The sequence below is a fragment of the Lytechinus variegatus genome, chromosome 14 (assembly GCF_018143015.1).
Source record: "Lytechinus variegatus isolate NC3 chromosome 14, Lvar_3.0, whole genome shotgun sequence".
Classification (NCBI taxonomy): Eukaryota; Metazoa; Echinodermata; class Echinoidea; order Temnopleuroida; family Toxopneustidae; genus Lytechinus; species Lytechinus variegatus.
In genome coordinates, this window is record NC_054753.1 from 21,486,705 (window position 1) to 21,509,679 (window position 22,975).

The 22,975-nt window shown below is 36.7% G+C and overlaps 1 protein-coding gene across 5 annotated transcripts in view; it reads right to left on the bottom strand.

Moving 5' to 3' along the window:
• LOC121427368 (eukaryotic translation initiation factor 4 gamma 1-like) overlaps nt 1-20,028 on the bottom strand; it is a 51,985-nt gene extending 31,957 nt beyond the window's left edge. For all 5 annotated transcript variants that reach the window (XM_041623727.1, XM_041623726.1, XM_041623725.1 and 2 more), the window contains exons 1-4: nt 19,931-20,028; nt 19,659-19,791; nt 2,759-2,828; nt 1,508-1,756 (exon numbers count right to left, since the gene is read on the bottom strand). In XM_041623727.1, the coding sequence (XP_041479661.1) occupies nt 1,508-1,756; nt 2,759-2,828; nt 19,659-19,720 (381 nt within the window). In that variant the 5' untranslated portion in view covers nt 19,721-19,791; nt 19,931-20,028. The remainder of the gene's footprint in view (nt 1-1,507; nt 1,757-2,758; nt 2,829-19,658; nt 19,792-19,930) is intronic.
• Between the last annotated feature and the right edge of the window lie 2,947 nt (nt 20,029-22,975).

Consider the following 22,975-nt stretch of genomic DNA (forward strand, 5'->3'; position numbering starts at 1 on the left):
TAAGTGCATGTCAGACCCACAATTGCTCATAAACGTGATTTCATGTACAAATCCAATGCAAATTGTGTATTTAGCCAAAATTCATAAATGTATCATTATTTCTACTTTTACTGATCAAAATTAATTTTGCCTTGTTTGTGATCAGAATTGAGTCTGAAACAATTTCCATTGCAAAAAAACCCCAAAGCAATACATAAGAAATTTTAAAAATAAAATAGACAATAAATCAGTCTTGGTACCAGAATTCTTTTCATTCACAATTGTTTGGAATGATATAAAGAATATTTTCACCAAAAAATAGCATTCTACAAGCTTTGAGTGAATCAGTGCAAAAAGTATGATTTCATGAATAAATCTGCATAATTCATATAAAATAAAAATATATGAATTCACTGAAATTTATCAATGCAACTGCGTAGATTACGTCATTCTCTACCATCATGCAAATTTTTGTTGTGATCGCGCAATCCGCAGCTGAGATCTTAAGAGGGGCCATAATGGTGGGCCTAACTTGGAAGATAAGCTTATACCCCTTTCATAAACCCCATTAAAATGAATTAGGCGGCTAATAGCAGCATAATTTGGTCGTAAAATTGGAGGAGGACAAGAGTTATCCGCATTACTCTGATGCTGCTATTATCCGCATAATAGCAGCATCGGGACAAGATTTTGAGTTTATGAACGCATTTCCAAATTATGCGGATAATTGCCATGGTGCGGTCACAAGGTCACCCTTTTCCAACACAACCGCATCGGAGGGGGCGTGTCCAGTTGTCATGGCGATTATCCCCCTTTTTCAGGACGGGCGCTCGTAAAAATAATGCGGCTTATTTTCGGAGTTTATGAACGCAATTTTTATTGAATTATCCGCATTACTCTTAGGCGGCTAATTGGAGGATAGGTTTATGAAAAGGGTATTACTTTGTTGGGTCAGCCTTGCTTATCCAATTGTAGTAACTTGAATAAGATACAGTTCAGTGGCCACAAATTGCTTTTGTGGTTCTTGGATTAAATTTGGAATAGCCTCACTCTTTTTCTGGCACCAAGATTTTTACTCACACATTCTCAACACACACATGATGCATTCCCCATGGGCCTTGGTACCGAACTTCCAATTTCATCTTCTCACGTTCATATGACCCAAGTTTTACGACCATGTTCTTCAAGTGAACATAGCCACAGGATTTTCTGCAACTATAATATACACCACTCAATAAGTTTAGACAAATGTGATAAGTTAAAACTATGCAATGGGTGATTTTAAGTCCAGTGCTGACCTATTGGTCTGTGGGTAAATTTTTACACGAGTATAACATCAAACATAAAATGAAGATGTTCCTGAACAGTCACTCACTAGCTTTTGAATGTCAATAATGGGATCTGGATCAGTCTTACATACTCAGAATAGATTTTGGAGCTAGGGGAAGCAATCCAAATTCCACACTTTACACCAACACCGGACTTGAAATCATCCAGTGATTCATACTGCAGTCAATCAGTCAATTACCTGATAAGCTCGCGGCAGTGCTTGCCGTGGTGCCTGGAAGCGCACTTGGCCCATATTCATCATGGGGGGTGCGCTGGGGTTGGGCTGGTTTGGCAAGATCCCCTGCTGGGGGGACGCGGCCATCGCAGGCCGGCTCGGTGCCCCTTGCTTGTTCATGTCATGGGTGAGTGTGTTGACAGCCACTGGGCTGACAGAAGGGGATGGAATACGTGGGCTCTGCGATGGTACAGGGTGCTGAGGCCGTGGTGCCTGGATAGGACAAAGAGACAGGCAAAGATTTTTAACATAAATTCCTTCACGTGTTATACATTGTAAATTTCATAACCAAATACACACAAATCAGATAAAAGCCCAATATGCTCCATATTGGTTTGAATTCAAACTGGGTACGGAATCTGTGTTTGCATTTCAAAGTTACAATGGTAATTCAACAAATACCCTCAATATGACAAAAGTTCATTGACCTTAAATGACCTTCGACCTTGGTCAGGTAACCTGAAACTCGCACAGGATGTTCAGTGATACTGGATTACATATATGTCAAAGTTTAATGAACTAGCTCCATAAAAATTCAAAGTAACAATGGAAATTCACAAACGACCCCCAACATGCCCAAAGTTCATTGACCCTAAAGGACGTTTGACCTTGGACATGTGACCTGAAGCTCGGGCAAGATTTTCAGTAATACTTCATTACCCTTAAGTGTAAGTTTCATGAACTAGATCCATATACTTTCCAAGTTATGACATTTCAAAAAACTTAACCTTGGATTAAAATTTCAATATTGATTCCCCAACATGGTCTAAGTTCACTGACCCTAAATGACCTTGATTACCCCTACGTTTCATGACCTTAATCCACATACTTTCTAAGATATGATGTCATTTCAAAAACTTAACCTTAGGTTAAGATTTGATGCTGACAACAAAGTCGCTGGTATAGTCTAACTTAGCTATGCAGGCGAGACAAAAGAAAATATTGAAAATCCTTTCAGGATGCCTTCTTTAATTCAAATTACCCTAACCTTCTATAAATTAGATATAGATAATTGCTGGACCGGGAAAACTCTAATAGAAAAAAAAAGAAAATAACAAGATATGGGATGCATCATGAAGTAGCATGCTTCATAAAATTGTTTGCAACCTTTTGTGCATAACTTTCCATAGACTTCCAGTTAAATGGTGAATGGTACAATTGAGGGTCTACAAGTGTGTTAAAGACCATGTTATGGAATAATGAATGATTACTTACTTGTTGTTGTATAAACGCTCGAGGACGATTCGCTATTTCGTCTGCCCTCTGTTGAGGATAGCGATGTCTCCTGACACAGTGTTAAGTTAAGGAAATATCTCACGATGACCAAAAATTAATTAAAAGAAAAAAAAAGCAATATGAAAAAATCACACAAGTCTGCACAGCTCTCCCCCTGTCTTTTTAAAGGGGGGGGGGGTGATCCATTCTACAGGCACTTGGCCTCTATTATGGCACCATGTTGTTCACAAAGCAATTTGCCATGATGAATGGAAAGACAATGCCAAGGAAATCAGTAGTACTGATTGTTATTGTAATTCTCAAGGGGGAAAAGGAGAAATCTTGTTTCAAAGGGATCATCCAACTTCATTCAGGATTTTTTTTTCTTGCAGCTAATTCAAACTTTTAGGTCAGACAGGAATCACCCAAGATAAGTCACTTAATTGCTTTAACTAGTCATAAGCATCCATATGGATGCTTTAGTTAAACACCATGTAGGATATAGAGAAAAAATAATTTTAAAAAATGAGCTTTTCAAATTAATGTAAATCCTTTTCTAGAAAGTATGAATGTTTGAAATAGTGTAAATAACTAGTACCACACACAAACACGCACACATCCACACAGACACATCTGAAAATGCTTGATGAAAAACAAAGAAATACATTAGATAATTGAATACCCCAATTTTTGATTTCTCACATAAATTAAAAATAATAGAGGAACTTTTGTAAAATTAGCTATACAACTTTGTACATTACACAACTCTTGACCCTTTTGCAAAATTTTGAGGTAATCGGGCAACCCATTGACGAGATCTCGGGAAGGGGTTTCCATATAAAATTTGTCACTTTGATATGCATTATTTGTGCTATGTTTTTCTCTGTTCAATGTGCTTTGCATCTCATGAAAAGGTCCAAGCTAGAAAAGATATGAAATGTATATATTTTTTTCTATGAACATACAATGTACATTGTAAGTAAAGGAATGAATAATGATATTGCACATGAAAGGGGAAAAGCAGGTGCCCCTTGAAAGCTCCACTGAGATACAGTGTATTATGAATTGATAGGCATAGGCAAGCTCTTCAGGAATGTGTGGTTACATTTACTCTTGCTATGTTTAGAATCTCAGTGACTAGTCTACACATCCAGACCAAGCATGAATACGAGAAACTGTCTCTGGTAAGCACACTAGTCTGCTGTGCAAACCCTTTACTTGGGTTAATACATGGCCTGAATACACAGCCTACTATGACTTGTATACTGAAGGCTCTCTTGCTCAATTGAACAGCAAGGTTTCAAGTGTGCTAGTCTTTTGTGGAGACCCACTTGTTGATCAAAATTTATATCAGGGTCTATGCCTGCAGACAAGCACACATCGGAGAGGTCTGTCTTCAAATCTAACTGTATTAACATCATTTTCATTCACCAAGAATATCCTCAGTAAAAATGGACACTGTTACTGTCAAGTAATATCAGGAAAATTTTGTTTCAAGAACATATTAAATACATTTGTGTCTAGATCTCTTGGAAATCAACAATTAATAGTAGTTTATTTCAATCAGCTGCACATCAAATCTAAATACTAAAAGGTACAACAGTGATAGCCTTTCTTTTAATATATCAATGAAATTTGGAAAAAGAAAGAAAATAGGGACTTGGAATATGATGGCTTCAAACAAGGATGTTAAAATTGGATTTCAACACAATATATAGGTCATATAACAAAAACACATACAAAAAGAATTATACAATTCATCTGTATGGTGCCTTAATTAAAAAAATCAAATCATTGTTTCACTAAATGGACATCTGTCAAACTGTTCAATAAAAAAATTATCAAAATTAACAGAAAACAAAACAGACTGAAAACAAATTCCAACTCAATCAAATCAGAAAACTAAACTTCTGCAACTACTTCCAGAAAATAATCTAAATGACTAAATAAATGAAAGCACTGTAATGCAAAGATATAAGCCCAACATATATTCCAGGAGGGGAAGGGGGAGGTACCAGGGTAATTTCAATTGTCGGGGAGGGGGGATCTTAATTTGACATCACTTTCTTCAATAGTTATAAGGGAAATCAGGGGTAGTATCAATTTATACAACCCATGACTCACTTTTCTTTTTTATCATTTTTTTCAGTCATGACTTGAATATTCACAGGGGGCGTTTGCTCCCTTCCTCCTTGTTGCTACATGCATACCCCTACACAAACAAGCATCTAGGGGAGTACATAATACTAGTCGTTCAAGAGAAAAATGCAAAGTCACTTCCAGTCAGCATGTTCAATGACTGAAGAGGTATTTGTTCTGAATGTACACGTACATGTACACAAAGCTGACGCCTTTTTCATGAATGCCAGTAACAGGCACTACATGTTACAGAATGTGTACGTAGAAGGATGTATAATTCCATGCAAGTGACCTTGGATTCACCCATGCACTGCATACATTGGAATAGATTCTTATTGAAATGGAATCAGATTCTTGGTCAACAGATTTATTGTATGCATTGTATTGTATTGAGTAAATGAGGGTTCAACGACACTGCACGATGCATGCCATGTAAAAAGATGTAAATGTAATTTATCTTCACAGAAAGATAGCAAGATCGTGAATCTGCCTTCAGTAAATTTTGTGAACATTTTTGTTGTTTGGTGGATAGACCTTTGACTACAAATCATAAAGTTTGTGGTTCTTGTCTATTGCAAGACTTATCTATTAAATAATTGTCACTCTTCACCCTGAAAATTTAAAGGGCCAAGTCAACCCAAACAAACAGATACGAACAGAGAAAAATAAAACAAGCATAGCACTAAATATCATGCATTCAACACCACTCAAAAAGTATTATCAGGTCATTCAGAAATATCCATGTCTATATTTTTTTTGTAATTACATGTTTACCCATGCATATTTTCATTTTCAAAGGATCAGAGCACATAACAAAATTTCATATTAAAATCCCCCACCATTGGAAGAAAATCACAAGTACATTTCTTTCTCAGTGCAGTCAAGAACGAGATACATGTAACATTACCATTGAGCGAATCGGAAAGTTTGTTGACCTTTAGACGTACACACATTGATACTAAGAGATACATGACCAAAGGGGGGTGTTCTCAGAAGGCCTCATCAAAGTTTAGTCATATCTAAACCACAATTACTCCTTTCTTCTCACGCCTTTTTAGTATTTTCCTTAAAACTTTCTTTTGATAGTTTATAAAAAAAAACACTTCTTTTTGTAATTATTGATTTATCATTTTTATATGATTATTTTTAAATTTCAAGTATTGTATTTTATTGTTCATCAATTAATCAATTCATTAATTGATTAAACAATCGATTGATTCATCTATTTATTCATCTATTTATTCATTTCTTCTTGGGGGTGTATTTTTTAAATTCATTTTCATTAGTAATACATTTATGCTACATGTATCTAATGGCTTCATGGAGTCCTTTAATTATGTAGTCGAATCACCCTGCCAGTCAAGTGATGGATACAATAAGACTTCTTTCATAAATATAAAATTTGCTTGATTGTTATTGTCAATATTGTTGTCTTTCAAAGATTTTGTTGTCGGAGAAAGAGAGAGAGAGGGGGGGAGGGGGATTGGAAACAATTCAACGTAGCTGCACTAGCAAAGAGACAGACAAATCTATTCAAACATCCACATGAAGATTGCTTCGGTAAGAGGCTGGTAGCACTCGGGGTAACCCCTGCTCAGAGGTAATTTAGTATGCACGAGCAATCTGCTAGGTTGCTAATATATGTTACCAGTCTGCTTTGCTAGGCACACTCATGCTACAGGAAATGCATGGATTATACAGTGCTCAACAGAGCATCACACTGCCACATGCACTGAGATCGCTGTATAGATCTCCCATATGGCTACTTTAAATTCCTAATGCATGCATTTCGCTGCATGTCATTAGACCAGCATTTTTCTTAGATCCACGTGTAGCACGTCAGAAAATCTCGAGCTAACCGGCATATCTCTTTCCTGCATTTTGCCATATGCTTCAAATAATTCATACATGTAAATGATCTTTTTCTTCTACTTAAAACAAAAACTGATTGGGATTAAATGAATAAGCAATTCTACCGAGCTTTATTGTCCTGATAAAATAAAGGAAATATCACATTTTTACACGTTTAAACTGATATAGGATATTGCACAAATTTGATTCAAGAGAGTAATTGGATAAAGCTCTTGTATCGTTCCGCAATAGTAAAAAAATTGAACAAAAAATAAACAAAATGCTTTATTTTACAATGATACTACAAGTCAATAAAATGTAAAAACCAATTATTCTTGTACATGAGAAAGATTGATTAGTTAATCCATTCATGTTCATAACTTTCAGCTTTTTTTAAAGGGGGGGGGGTGTTAAATCATTATATCAGAGCAGCCACCCCCCCCCCCACACACATAAAAATACAAGAGGAATTAAACCTAACTGTCAACGCAAACCTCAAAACCACATCTTTAGGATGGTTTTATGAGGGAACACTGGCTATATAATACCCCTTTCATAAACCCAATTATGCAGCTAATAGCAGCATAATTTGGTCGTAAAATTAAAGGAGGACCAGAGTTATCCGCATTACTTTGATGCTGCAATTATCCGCATAATAGCAGCATCGGGACCAGATTTTGACCTTATGAACACATTTCCAAATAATGCGGATAATTGCCATGGAGCGGTCACAAGGTCACCCTTTTCCAACGCAACCGCATCGGAGGGGTTGTGTGCGGTTGCCAGAATGATTATCCTCCTTTAAAAAAAATTGTGCGGATTATTTTCAGAGTTTATGAACGCAATTTTTATTGAATTATCCGCATTTCTCTTAGGCGGCTAATTGGAGGATAGGTTTATGAAAATGGTATAAGACTACGCATTGTATTTTAATGAACATGGGTGTGCTGGTAAAAAAAGGTGGGGATTCCCCATCAACTTCCATATCTACAGTATGGTACATGGATAACACTTTGGAGCCTTGGCCTGTACCCCTTTTATTTCTGCAACTTGTCGAGTTCCATTTCCTTGATTTTAATGAATTATTTTGCCATTCCTAAAGGGCATACAAACGTGGAATTCCACCAATATGTACTACCACAGATTTGGATTGTACATTGTTTGCAATGTATGTCAGTAATCTGGGAATACCCTCAATAACTCCTTGTGGCTTTTGGTCTTCCCTCCATAGTTTGTTTGTAACATACTTAAGTATACACTACAGACATGTACTCTGTCTCTTTCCCTTTTTTTCAAATTTTTAATCATTTTTTATCTTTATGTATTCTGGTTTGTGATTTGCTGATGTTTTTGAATCTGAATGTTATGGAACTACATGAAATGTTCTATCTATCTGTATTTTTTTTTACAATGGCGGTTAAAAAATATATTTGAAAATAAAATAATCAAAACAAACTATCCACCTAAGCCTCTGAACTAAATTCTGTATGCCAAACTAAATTCTGTACGCCAAATTGAGTCTGGCAGGAAATTTGGAAAAAAATATAGCGATCTTCAACTGTTGCGATGCGGCAAGAATACAAACCGCCTATACCCTCTCAATAAGCTTTAATTTGTTTTAAATTCCCATCGGATGTACATGTATGTGGCAACTAAAGAGATGCGGGAAGGTAGCCGTGGTGGACAATCCACATTGACTCGTAATAGCCTCTACCTAGGAAATAGGCAAAGGCCTGAGTGCGTTTCATTAAAGAAAGTAAGAGTCAAAAGGGCCTAAGCTTTCGATCCTAGCAGAATCTTCTTCGGAGGCAAAATGACAAACATATGGGCAATTCCAAAGGTTAGTGGACATGAGCTTAAAAATTCAAATTCAATATTTTCTTTAATTTTTTAATACTGTAAGTCCTTCATGCATGATAGTTTCAGGAATAAGAAATAAAAAGTTTATTTTCATATGTATACTTTGGAAAAAAATGGTCAAAAGTTGTGTCTTCCATTCTGTACCAAAATACAAGAAAAATAGTGAAAAATGAAATATGCCTTATTACTATTTTGTCATTGCAACAACATACCACTTAATATATATTTTAGACATTGAGAAGAGTCAAATTACTTAAATTAAACAACAGCTTTTCAAGTAAATTTGTAGTACTCATTGAAAAATGAATATTGCAACCTGCTCAGGTGATGTAACACGAGTAACCAAAAAAATGACTTTGTTTTCTGAGAGAAAAATTCTTCACAGTTAATTGGTGGGATTTTAAATTCTCTTTATTCAAACAATCTTTGACACAGTGATGACTATCAAAATCATTAATAAGTACAATTTAAAAAAAAAATGATGAAGAAAAACTGTAACATGAGTAACTTTGTAACGCGAGTAACCATCATGTAATGTGAGTAACCAGTAAAAATTATTCAGTTAGGTAACATTTTCTGTGGGATGTCAAGTTTTAAGTCTCATGGTGAGTTATGAAGTTATTTTTAATTAAAAGCAAAATCAGGGTACAACTCTTTGATGTGACTCTTTGTTCTTAAAAATATCAGTGGTCATACAATCACACAAAAAATTGAATATTAGTAGAAGTATTCACAATGCGAGAGTGCATTAGTAAGACTTGGTTTCGATTAACCAAACTTTAAAGAGAACAACACCTTGAATGCCCTTACCTGTAACCCTATCTAGGCTGGGGTATTTTGGGAGTTGATATGGCCCGGGGGGGGGGGGGGGGGGGGGGGGGCCTGGGAGGCCCCCCTTGAGATCTTGGCCATTGGCCGCACGTTCACGCCGAAAAATTGCGCGCAGGTTGTCTTGGACATAATCTACAATACTATACAGTAATTTATTTCATGCAAATTGGTATTGAGCGATTATGCTAATTTATGCATAGTTATTAAGCAAAATCATACTTTTCCCCCTTACTCCCTAATAAAGCTCCAATTGTTCCAATTTTTGGTATGAAATCTCTTTTTGATGTTCCTAGCAATGAATTTTACACACATTATTTAATTTTTAATGACACGTGTGTTGTTAACCATACATAGACAAAATGTAACGTGAGTAACCGTAACGTAACCATATTATCTGCACCCCAAGTAAAAACCATGTGTTCTTTAATATTTTTAATTATATACAAAATTTGTCTGCCTAATATACTTCTTTGAAATGGATATAATCAACGTTCATAAAAACCTTGTATGAGGAGACTTTTCACCAGGGTAGGAATTAATTTTTTTTTTTTAGGGGCTACTTTTTTTTACATTGGGGCTACCACTGAATATCTTGGGGCTATTTTCAAATTCATGGGGCTACTTTTTTTTATCGCATATATATTACCTTTTGACATTACGAGACTCACTGACGCCTCACAGCTCAGAACATTTTTTTTATCTCCTGGTGGTGGGGGAATGCCCTAAAGGCCTTACAATAATCAGCTTCACACACTTCAGATTTGAGCCAATCGAGGCCCCAAATGGCTTATTCAAACATTTAAAAAATCAGATTTAAATGTTTAAGTGTGTTTTGACACCCTCACTCCACATCCCCTTTACAACCACACACACATGGGCTTATTTATTTTTCATCTTTCATGAACCATGAACAATAAACCCCCCGCCCCCCCAAAAAAAAAATCTGAATAAAATTAATGAATAAAACAAACATAAAGGAGAGAGAGAATTCAGATCAAATAATAAATTAATTTTTTTTTTTTTCATGGTTAGAATCATGGGTGTGGGTGAGTGCTTGTGACTATGAAGTGCACTTGGATTGCATATAAATTATGTTAAAGAAATGAAATCAATGTCTTACTCAGTCTATTCAAAAGGTTTAAATTCTGACACATAGCCACAGGCTATGTACATAATATTGTAGGTTCAAGTACCTTAATTTTTTTTCGCAAGTTATTTTAAAAACGCAGATCTCCATAGAAAATTCCTTTCATTCTGGGAGAGTCTAAAATCGGTGAAAATGTATTCATTAATAACTTAAATATTAATCACAATGAAGAAATCATAAAGTGTTTTGACAGTTTTCAAAAATTAACATGAAATCTAAACTCTATCTGAAACAGAAAATCACCATCACTTAGGCCATTACTGATAGAATTCTCACCCAGAGCTCTGGCACAGAACATGAGCTCTAACTGGCTAGCTAACAGCATGCAAGTACCACACTCAAGTGCACGGCGTCCTATTTTTTTGTTTAGATTGAGCCTTGTTTGATGATTTATTGTCTGATATTTACCCCTCCTCAAGAAAGAAATTAAAAAGTTATAATTCACAACTATAAGCGAAGTGATTTTGGATTATTAAGGCTCCGTTTTGACAAGCAAAGACAGCGACTGTGAGGATAAAAGACTTGCACATCGTATGTGCTGTGAACAGGGATTTATTTCCTGAGCAATTAAAATTACGATATCACAGAATTGTGATATCCCAAATGGGAAATGTGTGCATTAGATATTGCACATGGTGAAGTATGGAGAAACCATGCTATTGAAAAAGAGACGCACTTGGCAATTTGAAACTGTGCTTATCGTAAATTGAAAGTTACTTGATTTTAGCTTTCCAGATATTTAAATTTATACATGTACGATATGGCTTCGCTGCTTATCCATCTCGCACTCCGACTTGACGATGTCGATAAGCAGAGCTAATTGCTTACACCGCCTAGTACACATACCGCACGATGCATGTGGTCTCGTTACCAGCTGTGCAGTCTAATCGTGCACGCATACATATACATAAGCCATGCGGCAAGTGCGTCAACAATTCTAAAAAGCCTGTGCTAAAGACTATGCGTACTCCGCATCCCATATTGCATTGCGCGTTTATTTACGATCGCGAAGCTTCCGGTGTTGCGGAAGGCTCGGATATTGCAACTTGAAGCTGGCAAGGGCGATATAAAAGATGCGCTTGCTCCGCCGCCGGGGAACTTAATTGTGTGAAGTATTTTTTGCATTGTCGATGGTATTTTATTGGGGCGATTCTAAAATAAAAAGTCGCCCCAAACCAATGGGTTTTGAGAATTTTTAGGGGCGATTTGGGCTGTCATGGGGGCGAATCGCCCGTCGCCCCCGTGTAATTCCGACGCTGCTTTTCACTTATGTCGACTTTTCATTTTATGTATGTCCAAATCATGTAACGTGAGTAACCGACACATTCCAAAGATTTGCCAGGAGCATAATAAAATTTCCCAAGTTACAGCTCCAAGTATGAGTCAAGGTGTCTCCAAATGTAACGTGAGTAACCGTGGAATAGCCCATATGTTTGTCATTTTGCCTCCGAAGAAGATTCTGCTAGGATTGAAAGCTTAGGCCCCTTTTGACTCTCTTTTTTACTCCATTGGCTCTTTTTTTAGATAAGCAGTTTTCAGCAGCTTCTTTTTGTCATTAAAGAAAGTGTCAGATGGGCATGCTTAAAAAACCTAGATTTGGAATTAAAACTTTTGTGATATAATTGTCTGCAATTCATGTAGCCTGTTTTAATTCATACTTTTCTTTCAGCTTTATTAAAAACAAAGGTTGTTCTAAAAGAGACAACCCAAAGGCATGTTAGATGATACATATACAACATTAAGTAAGTAGTTTATGCATAGTAGATTCCAAATATAGAGAGGTTCATCACTAAGAAAAATCACATAATTTTGTGAGTGCGGGAGAAGGGGGAGGGTCATCACAGACACCTCGAATTATAACATACATATGTAGGTATGAAAAAATTCTGAGCTAGGTATATGTAGGTTTTTACAAAAAAAATCTAGCAGCGATATACATGTACATGCTGGGTAAAACTAAAGTGGGTTAGGGCACTTAGCTTTTAGCCACCTCCCCCCCTACATAAACTCATTATTTGATGACAAATAAAAAATCCAATCCACAGCCCACTAACGAAACATGCAACCTTTCTCCTTCCATTTTCTTTTAAGACATAAAATGACCTTGGCATGGAACTTCCCTTTCCTTGGCCTCCAAATAGATTTATTACTAGCATGGGTGTGGTACAGTAGTCTATCAAACATTAATCAGGAAGAGCCAAACATATTGAATGGCATTGTTCGCAAGACTCATATGTGAAAATGAAAGATGAAATAACATCATAAGAGTATTCTGCACATAATAAGGCTCCACACTAACCCTTTTTATCTACTGGTCCGTCCTGATTGTGTGGATAAAGTAGATACCTAATTTTTCAATTTTTTTACTGGAACCTCAAATACAATGGTCCCAATAATAAAGAAAAATATTAGAAAAAGTTTTGATTTTATTTTGCTTCTTTTATTGCTTGTTGTCCCCCCCCCAAGAAAAAAAAAATATATATATATATATATACTGTATATAACAAAATTACCCACACGCTCACAACATAATTCAGGACAACAGAGCCAGTTTGTTTAATTTACAAAAGAGAAAAAAATATCTGTTTGATATTTTTTTAACTTGTCAAGTTGCACTAAAATATCTGCCTTTTTTCTCCCTGAAAAACTACATGTACTTACCTGAGAGCAATATTTACTGGTCTGGAACTGGGACCATTGGACCAATGCCACTGTCGTGCGCTGACAGTTTCTAATATCTGATTTTTTTTGTTTATTTTGCTATTTCTATCCCCCCCCAAAAAAAATTAACATCTTTCCAGTTAATGTTACCAAGCAAAAGAAATAGGAAAACACCCAAGTAACCCGGTGTAAAATGAATACCATAGAGATCACCAAGGGATTAATTACTTGGTTCAGAAGGGCAGAAAGCTGCACTTTAGTTTAAGCCTAAATATATCCTAAATACTGAACACAATGGGATGGAATGCTGCCCATATCATTGATAATGAAATTATAAACATGAGAGGTTTTTAAAGCATTCATCTGCGAGGCCAGGGGATTGGTCCACCAAAGGAAAAAAAAAAGAACTCTGTCTCCAACTTCATCTATCTTCACCTCAGTGATCATTATTCAGCAAGAGTACTGTAAGAGTGAATTGTCACTTGGTTTGACTAAATCCATGGTGGACAAAAGCTTCAGCACTACAAGTACACAAATGGGATCAGGGAATAATTTTTTCTGGTATCGAATCACAATTTGCTCCACATAATTGTTTGACCGCTACACAAAATTTCACTTATAAATGTAGCAATTTTTGACATAGAAATTTACAGAACATAAGGTGGTTTCAGACCGCCTCGAAGTTCGCCAGTTCCAGGTATTCTCTGATCGGGAAATTTACCCCGATCAGAAAATACCAGGTATTTTGGTAATGTGAAAGCAAACTACGCGTAATTTCCCCGAAAGAAAATACCCGCTAAATAGTAGGTACTTGGCGAAATTACGAGAACTTTCGTGGGGATTTTTCCAAGGTCGCAGGTATTTTGGCGATGTGAAAGCAAATTACGGGAACTTTTAGCCCAGCGTGTCGTTGGGCGCGGCGGCGTGGGTGGCTGCTGGGCTAGTGATTTTGAATCTCGCGCCTTGCCTGCTTATCAGACCATACTGCGCATGCTCGTAACTTCTGGAACTTATCCCGAAGGATGTGTTTCAGGGCGGTGTGAATGCAGGAATAATTAACGGGTATTTTTTAGCCTTAAAAAGTTCTCGTAATTTAACAGGGATTCTTGTGATCGAGGCGGTTTGAAACCACCTATAGTTGAAAGCTTTTCTCTAACAACCACAAATCCTAATCAAATTTGAGAAGTAAAATTATTCCCTGGGGATGATCCGTGAAAGTTCTGAAGAGCATAATATCTCAATAAAAATTTTCTTGAGTGGAACTGACAATAAACATTTCATTATGCAATGTCATCATGGTTTGATATCCTAACATTAAACAATATCATCAAATGAGAACTCCCTCCTATACTAATAACAAGGCACTTAAAGGGATGGTTGGGGCTGAAAATATTTATATCTTAATACATAGATTAGAATTCACTGAACAAAATGCAGAAAATTTCATCAAAATCAGATAACAAATAATAAAGTTATTGAAGTTTAAAGTTTAGCAATATTTTGTGATAATGTCACATCTCCACTTTTCAATTTCTTATATTACATAAAATCACATTTTTTTCATTATTTCATACTTGTGGGAATAATATGTCTCCCTTATAATTAAATAAGTTGCAGCAATAACTAATGCACTAAATCAGTTGTCAATCAAATTTTTCTAGTTCTTGGATGAAAAAATAAACCTAATTTCATATAATAAAATACAAAAGAACAAGTGGATATGTGACATCATCAGCCAATCAAATGAATATTCATGATGACTGTTTTCACAAAATATTGCTCAACTTTAAAAATTCAATAACTTTATTTGTCACCCGATTTTGATGAAATTTATTTTGCTCGGTATATTGTATTCTCTTTATCAAGCTATACATTCAGCCCAGACCATCCTTTAATAGAATAACATCGTAGGGGTGAGGGACAAAGTTTTAATAAACATGACAGCCTGTACAACACAAAACAAGATTATAATTTAGAGATATCAACTGAAGGAAGAAAATTGAGAAACTCTTTTTATATTTTTAGTGCATAAAATCTAAAGTTTGAGAGTTAACAGCTGAACATGAAAAAATTTAAAATTTAATTTTTTGATCATTTTATTTTTTAGCAGTGCCAAGGGCCCCACTGCTGCACTCTTTGGACAGTTTGCTCAAATTAATGACAAACACTAGTGTCATCAAACTCCCCATTTACTTCTTCAAACTTGCCAATTTCTCACATACTTGTTGTGGAACCCCAGTTGCATATTGTTTACATGGACAAGAAAACTTGGTTTGTGTCAGAAATTCAAAGGGGAATGAATTTCCTTCAAATCTCTAAGGAGACTGGTGGGGGGGGGGCTGATTCAGTCCCCTTCCCTCAACATTTTTTTTAATAAATCCGCCGCGCGAAATTTTTTGACCGCGTCGCTGGCTGACTTTACTTTCAAGACTTTTGAGACCCAAATTGTGACTCCCGGGTAGGCGTTTCTGAAATTACTCAACATTTCATGAGTGCATGCAGACCCAAAATTTCATTGACCCTACATGTAAATGACATTTGACCTTAATCATGTGACCTGAAACTTTCACAGGATGTTCAGTGATACTTGATTACTATTATGTCCAAGTTTCATGAATCAGATCCATAAACTTCTAAAGTTATGATGGTAATTCAACAGATACCCCCAATTTGGCCAAAGTTCATTGACCCTAATGCCTTTGATCTTGGTCATGTGACGGGAAACTCATGCAGGATTTTCAGAGATACTTGATTAACCTTATGTCCAAGCTTCATGAACTAGGTCTATATATTTTCTAAGTTATGATGACATTTCAAAAAATTAATCTTAGGTTAAGATTTTGATGTTGATTCCCCCAACAAGGTCTTAAGTTCATTGACCCTAAATGACCTTTGACCTTGGTCATGTGACATGAAACTCAGGCAGAATGTTCAGTAATACTTGATTAACCTTATAGCCAGGTTTCATGAACTACGTCCATATACTTTCTAAGTTATGCTGTCATTTCAAAAACATTTCAAAAACTTAACCTTAAGTTAAGATTACGTGTTGACGCCGACACCGTCGGAAAAGTGCCTATAGTCTCACACACTGCTATACAGGTGAGACAAAAATGGAGTCAAAGACAAAAGGAAAGAAAAAAAAGACGCCAGGGGATCGCTGCATGGTCATGAACCGTGGGTGGGTCAACATACCAGACCACTACAAACCCCTGACTACAGTACACTCAATGCCTGGGTGTGTGTATTGTGCAGCGCAGAGCTGAGCTAGCCGCCGGAATTATTTTCCAGCTACTTACTTGATGGAACATCGTGATAAAATGAAGCGCTCGTACAGCTGAGCGAAGATGCCGATGTTCTGAGCCGAAAGAGGTACCGGGTACGTTTGGTAAGTAAATTATCATTATTTACTGATTACTATATCTAAATTATTAATAGTAATAATTAAAATCGTCATTTGGGCAGCTAAAATAAATTATTTTATCAACAAGTACGCAATTATTTTGGGGTCTAATGTTACTTAGGGTGCAATTTCAATCACTGAAATTTATTGTGGCGCACAACTCTACGCATCCGATATTTGGAAACTGCGTCCGATTTTCGGCAAAAACAAGCTCTGGTACACAGTGAACAGTCAGACTGCAGGTCCCAAGAAAGTGGCTTCTTTCACCCAAGTGATCTTCATGACTTGACATGTTTTGCATATTTAATGAGCTTGATGCGGACCAAAACACCTCTTTTCATTCGGTCATTGCTGCTCTAATTGTGCATCGAATTTCATGAATTTTGTACCATTGTAAAGAAGAAGAATCATTCTTTCAGGTCATGTGTTTGGATTTATTCAAAGATTTTGTAATATAGGTTAAAATTTTGATCTAAAATATGGTACAAAATAAATATTTTTACCTGACAAAAGCTGCTATTGTCACACTTTATTTTTGTTTGAGCCAAAATGATTTTTACAATATGATAAAGCTGAACATGTATGCTTTAAAATGATACAGGTTTAAAATAAGAATTTCAGAAATCTTGTCTTGTACCTTGGTGGGAAAAGTGTGATCTAGCCCGATTAAAAGGTGCCGCATATCAAAAGTGCCATTGTGAGAAAGTACAGAAGTTCAGCTTTATGGTGATATGGATTTCATTGAGGCTCAAAATAAAGTTTTGCACAATTTGCAAAAGAAAACAGAGGAAGAAAATTCAGTTTTGAGGCACATTTTCAGGCCAGAAATTTACTTAACAAAATATTGTATACAAAATAAATGACCAATATGAAAGAGTAACTTTTACTCTATCTGATGGTGCAATATTTCATTTACCTTGAGGTTTTCTCACCGATACTGCACAGGTAAGCAAATTTAGATTACTTCTTGCTTTTCTGTCAAAATCTTACGAATTAGCGTCTATATGTCGATATGTCATCGTGTTCGTTGGAATTTGTAGTCTATCGCAACGTGCACAAAGTCAATTGGCTTCCGGAGCGTCGCGTGAATATGCATGAAGTTGCAGAGTTTTGTTACTTTTCGACCAATACCGGAGCGATCTGATCACGAACCAAGACCATTTACCGGGTACACAACGTGACCGGATATCGTTATCGCTATCAATACTTCAGCACGCAGTCCGAAGGAATTATTTTTGGGACCACGTGGTCATGACATGATCTGCGCGATTGACCAATCAGCGGTCTTCGAATCGCTGTGCGGAGACGATCTATCCGTTGTACACAGTCTATGGTCTGGACAATCGTTCGGTGTGTGGTAGTGAGTGAATAATTTCTGTTTACCATAATTTTTTAAATTCTATTTTATGTTACATTAATATTCAACATAAAATATGCTTACTTTAGTCTAGCAAGCATGTCTAGAGAATAGATCTGTGTCTGATAGATCTAGTGATATTTGGGCACTTTACTCTAGTCTAGATCTACCGTTGACCATACTTTGTCTACATCTACATGTTAATAATACTTAATTTAAAGAGAATATTCACCAAATTAGTGAATTTTGGGGGGCAAGACCAGTGCAAACAGACATGACCAGCACAGCAGAAAGCCAGAATGTCTGTGTCAGTGTGTGTCCTAACCCAGGGAACTCCCGCCTTACGTGTAAAGCCTTTAGGCATACTCACCCGACAAGCGTGAAGTATGGTCAAAATAATTCTCTGAATAAATAGTTCAAACAGAAATCAAGCACTTACCACGATTATACATGTATGGATGAAGGTCTAACGAGTGGCAGTTTCCTGACATCTGGGCACAAACTGGAACCTCCAAAAAACGAAAAATTCTCTCCTTCTACCCCAGTCTCGATCGGCCATTTTGTTACGATTCATAACAAAAATGGCCGATCGAGACGGGGGTGGAAGGAGAGAACTTTTCGTTTTTTTTGAGGTTCCAGTTTGTGCCCCGATGTCAGGAAACTGCCACTCATTAGACCTTCATGCATATAATCGTGGTAAGTGCTTGATTTCTGTTTTAACTATTTATTCGGAGAATTATTTTGACCATACTTCACGCTTGTCAGGGAGTATGCCAAATTACACGTAAGGTCCTGGGGCTGATTGCACGAAAGGGTCTTTCCAAGGACCGTCTTTCGTGTCGCCCATCTTTTATGAAACGCTATAAGCGGGGTATTTCTGAAATTTATGACAAAGAATAAGATTCGTTAGTTTGCTTTTAAATCAAATTTTATACAATATCATGATATATCACATTAATTCATTATTTTACACACAAATATTTTGTTTGTGTTAACGGACGAATGAAATATGTTTGCAGATGATCTATTTAAAATGCATTTCACATGGCGCATCATAAAAGATGGGCGACACGAAAGACGGTCCTTGCAAAGACCCTTTCGTGCAATCGGCCCCTGGCATGCCTGGGCTCCCGCCCGCTATGCGGGCGTGAGTTCCCTGGGTTATGTGTGTCCCTGTGTCATGTGTGTGTCTTGCAAGCTGCCTAAAAATTTTGTAAAATCACGATATGAATGAATGGTTGGCCAAATGCAATGTTACTGTAGGCCTAATTGATTCATTGACAAATAAATAGATCAGGTCATTACTCAACTAGATGATAGATCTACTTGTCAGGTAGTAAGGTGGGGTTACAATTTATGGAGCTTTTGCAAAAAGCTGCTAAACTGAAATGCCGGTAGAGCACCGGCAAAATTTTCACCTCGCCATTGATTCACACACAGTTCCGTCATACATGTGCATGCGTGTACAAACTGCGTAACACTAACAAATCACCGGCAATAGAAAAATATGAGAACAGTATGGTGGCATAATTTCTGATGACCAGGCATTTAGAATTAAGAATAACGTAGATATATAGGAAACGAGTGGATACAATGCTCAATGATAGCTATGTCTGACATTTGCAAATGAATTATAGCAGGAAAAGGATACTGTGGATGGGGTTGTTGCTGAAAATACACGCCTTTCCCCTTCGGTGGATTAGAATAGCTCATGGCAACTTTGCACTAGTACGGTAGTCCCACGTCAGGACCAGCCGTTGTTTACCGTGTTTGGTAGAGATCTCCTGCATAAAGAAATGAAAATAACAGCTCGAATAGTTAGCTGAAATATACATCTTTCGAAACATATGAAAGATAACAGCTAATATGAAGCAATAAACAAGATCGACATCGATTTCCATAGACATAAATAGTATCCATTACCTTGTCACGGGTATTCGGAAGGAGACAAAACCCGAGGGCCGAAGGACGGAGTTCGGGCCTTTCGAAAGCAATCGTGGATTTTCGATGGAAATCGGTGGATAGCAATTTCTGTCAGATGACGTCATTTTACTCTTATCGGGGAAAAGGAGCTGGAAGGTGCTCCTCTCCTCGGAAAAATGAAAATAAAAGGTTTGATTAGAAGGTCTGTTAGTATTGAAATTACAAAGAAGAGGGCGAAACTGAAATCCACCCTGTAATCAAATAGTAACCTAAATGTATACGAAACAAATAACTATAACAAGAACTACCGAATTGCATATGTAATAAACAATAATAGAAGAAGATGATGATAATTATATTGTTAATAATACAAATAATCATAATAATGATCATGATGACGATAATAATAATAATAATAACAACAATAATAATGATGATGATGATAATAACAATAATAATAATGATAAAATGATAAATGAAATGATAAGATAAGTTCTTTAGCTTTCATGGGTTTTTCCTGTCAAGCTTTGGAAACTGCTATTCCATGTGCATTTTATGATATATAAACTTTGCAAGTAAAAAAATTAGCAATGCAAAACATAGGCCCCACCTTCAAATTTTTAGCAGTTATTTTTGTCAAGGCCCCTGAAGCGGATCCAGGGGCCCTGAAACGCAGGGGTGCCGGGCCTAATGCACCCCCAAGATTTATACCTGGGGTGCTGCCGTGCTTGTGCTATTTCCCATAGCACCAGGGCCTGTTGCATAAAACTTTTCACCTGAGAAAACTCTGGTAAAAAATGAAAACTAAGGTTAGTCTGATTTCTGCCATTGACTTTAACACAGGACAAAAACTCCGGCAAAAACAACCTGAGTTTTCTCAGGTTAAAATTTTTATGCAACGGGCCCCACTTTGCTAAAAAAATAGAATTGAATCCTTATTTTTATTGAAAACGAAAACTTTTTTCCCTTGTATTATCGAATTTTTCCTGACTAGAGTGACGTTCATCTTGTAATGAAAAAAAACATAAATTATTATTGTTTTACTTTTGCTTGACAAATGTCTCCTGAAGAAAATTACCTTCATTTTGCAGTGAAAACCTTTATGCTTATTTACTTGTCATTATAAGCCAGCACCCCCTATTGAAAAAAACAAAGATCTTTCCCAGGGTCCTGACTTCGTTCCATTAGAAATTCCCGTTCTTTATTTTTAAAACTCGGCCTCCCGGTCGTGTTCTTATAATTTTTTTTTGCTTGTCCTTTTTCTTCATTTTCCAATTCAGGACCCCCCCTATTATAGCCTTTAAACACATTCTATACCCTCCTGATCCTTTTTTTTGTCTCTTTTCTTTTCCTCTCCCATTGCATCATTTCCCCTTCCCGGTATTTTGCCATATTTTCATTAAATTTCTCTTTCTTATTCATTTATTTGTATTTCGGGATGATTCCGTTTCATTCTCACATGCTCCGATTGGCCTGCCTTTTCCTCTCTTTCCTTCCGTTTTATCTTTTTTTCTGTCTTTGTGTCTTTTCTTTCCCTTTTCCTTTCTTACTTCCCCTCTTCTCTCTTCCTCAGAGCAAAAATGTATCTTTTTTTTCTCCTTCCCCCTTCCCTTTTGTTTTAATTTACCGGCGAAATGGGGCATGCAGACTGCCCCCTTGCCCCCCCCCCTGTTACGCCATTGAAGCACGCAGTTGTTGCGAGGTGTACAATGTTGATACAGTATTATGCATGCCCCCCCCCCTTCGCACATCAAATATGAGACTTGCGGCCGCTTCGACATCCCCGCCCCCCCCCCGCCCGTGGGGAACAGGACCCCCGTCCCCACCCTCGCTTCCGCCGCCTATATTTTATGCACATTGACATTTTCATCCAGACATCAGTCACTTTCCCGGGCTTCACTCCAGCACAGGCAACAACCAATTCAATTTTATTTCATTTTTTTTGCATATCCAACAAGCAAAATATAATTCGAATGACATATAGTATGCTTTGTAAAACAATATAAACATGAAATTAATTAAACAATGGGACATGAGCTTATAACAGGCGACACAGGGATTTTAATACAGGAATTTTAATACAGGGGGGGGGGGGGGCAAAGTAACATTTGTGGTGGGGGGACAAAGACGGACACAATTCACCAATTTCGAAATCGAGCGCGAAGCGAGAGCTTATATTTTTATATAGGCCAGACCGACTTGATGATATTTCACAAATTAGATAATGCGAGCAAGAAGTGCTTGCTGAAAATTGTTAGTATCCTATGAGATGATAATTAGTGGACGTTATAACCACTTTTTATTTTTTTATAACCATTCAACAGTCATGACAGTTGTTATTGAGAGCATAGCGCGAGCTGATTTTTTTTTTATTCTGTTTTTTTTTGTAACTATGATTATGATCACCAATTATGCATGTCTCGCTAAAACAAATAATGAAGACTGGAATCATGAGTAAAAAAATATGCATATTGCTTTGGACACTGGATTTTTAAGCCCCGTGTTATTCTACTGAACAGACCATGGTCCCGTTGCAGAAAGAGTTGCGTTTAAACGCAAGTCAAAAAATAAATCGCAAGTCAAAAATGCGCGCTGTTGATTGGTTGAAAATCAAGTTTCGCATTATTTTTATAGTTACGATTGATTGCAACTCTTTCTGCAACGGGCCCCATGTCAATGAACAGCCACTACGAGCACGAAGCCCGACAGAAATTTTGATTGTTATATAATAACGAAGATATGTTAGTGATTAATATTGTCGGGAGATAATCATGGCTCGATAAGAAAAATTAATTTTACAAAATTGGAAGAGTGCACATTGGAGCACTTAACAGATTGATTGGGATGCTCATGATAACAGCATTTACTATACATTTATTTTTTTCAGTTTTCAAAATTTCTAGGGGGGGGGGCATCTAAAAACTTATTTTTTAGATCAGTAAATCTTTACTTGTATAATTCATTTATCTGGTCCTAATCATACGATCATTGTGTAAAGCGTTGTGTTCGAAATGGTGTTATTTTGTAAGAGCTCTATTTAAATGA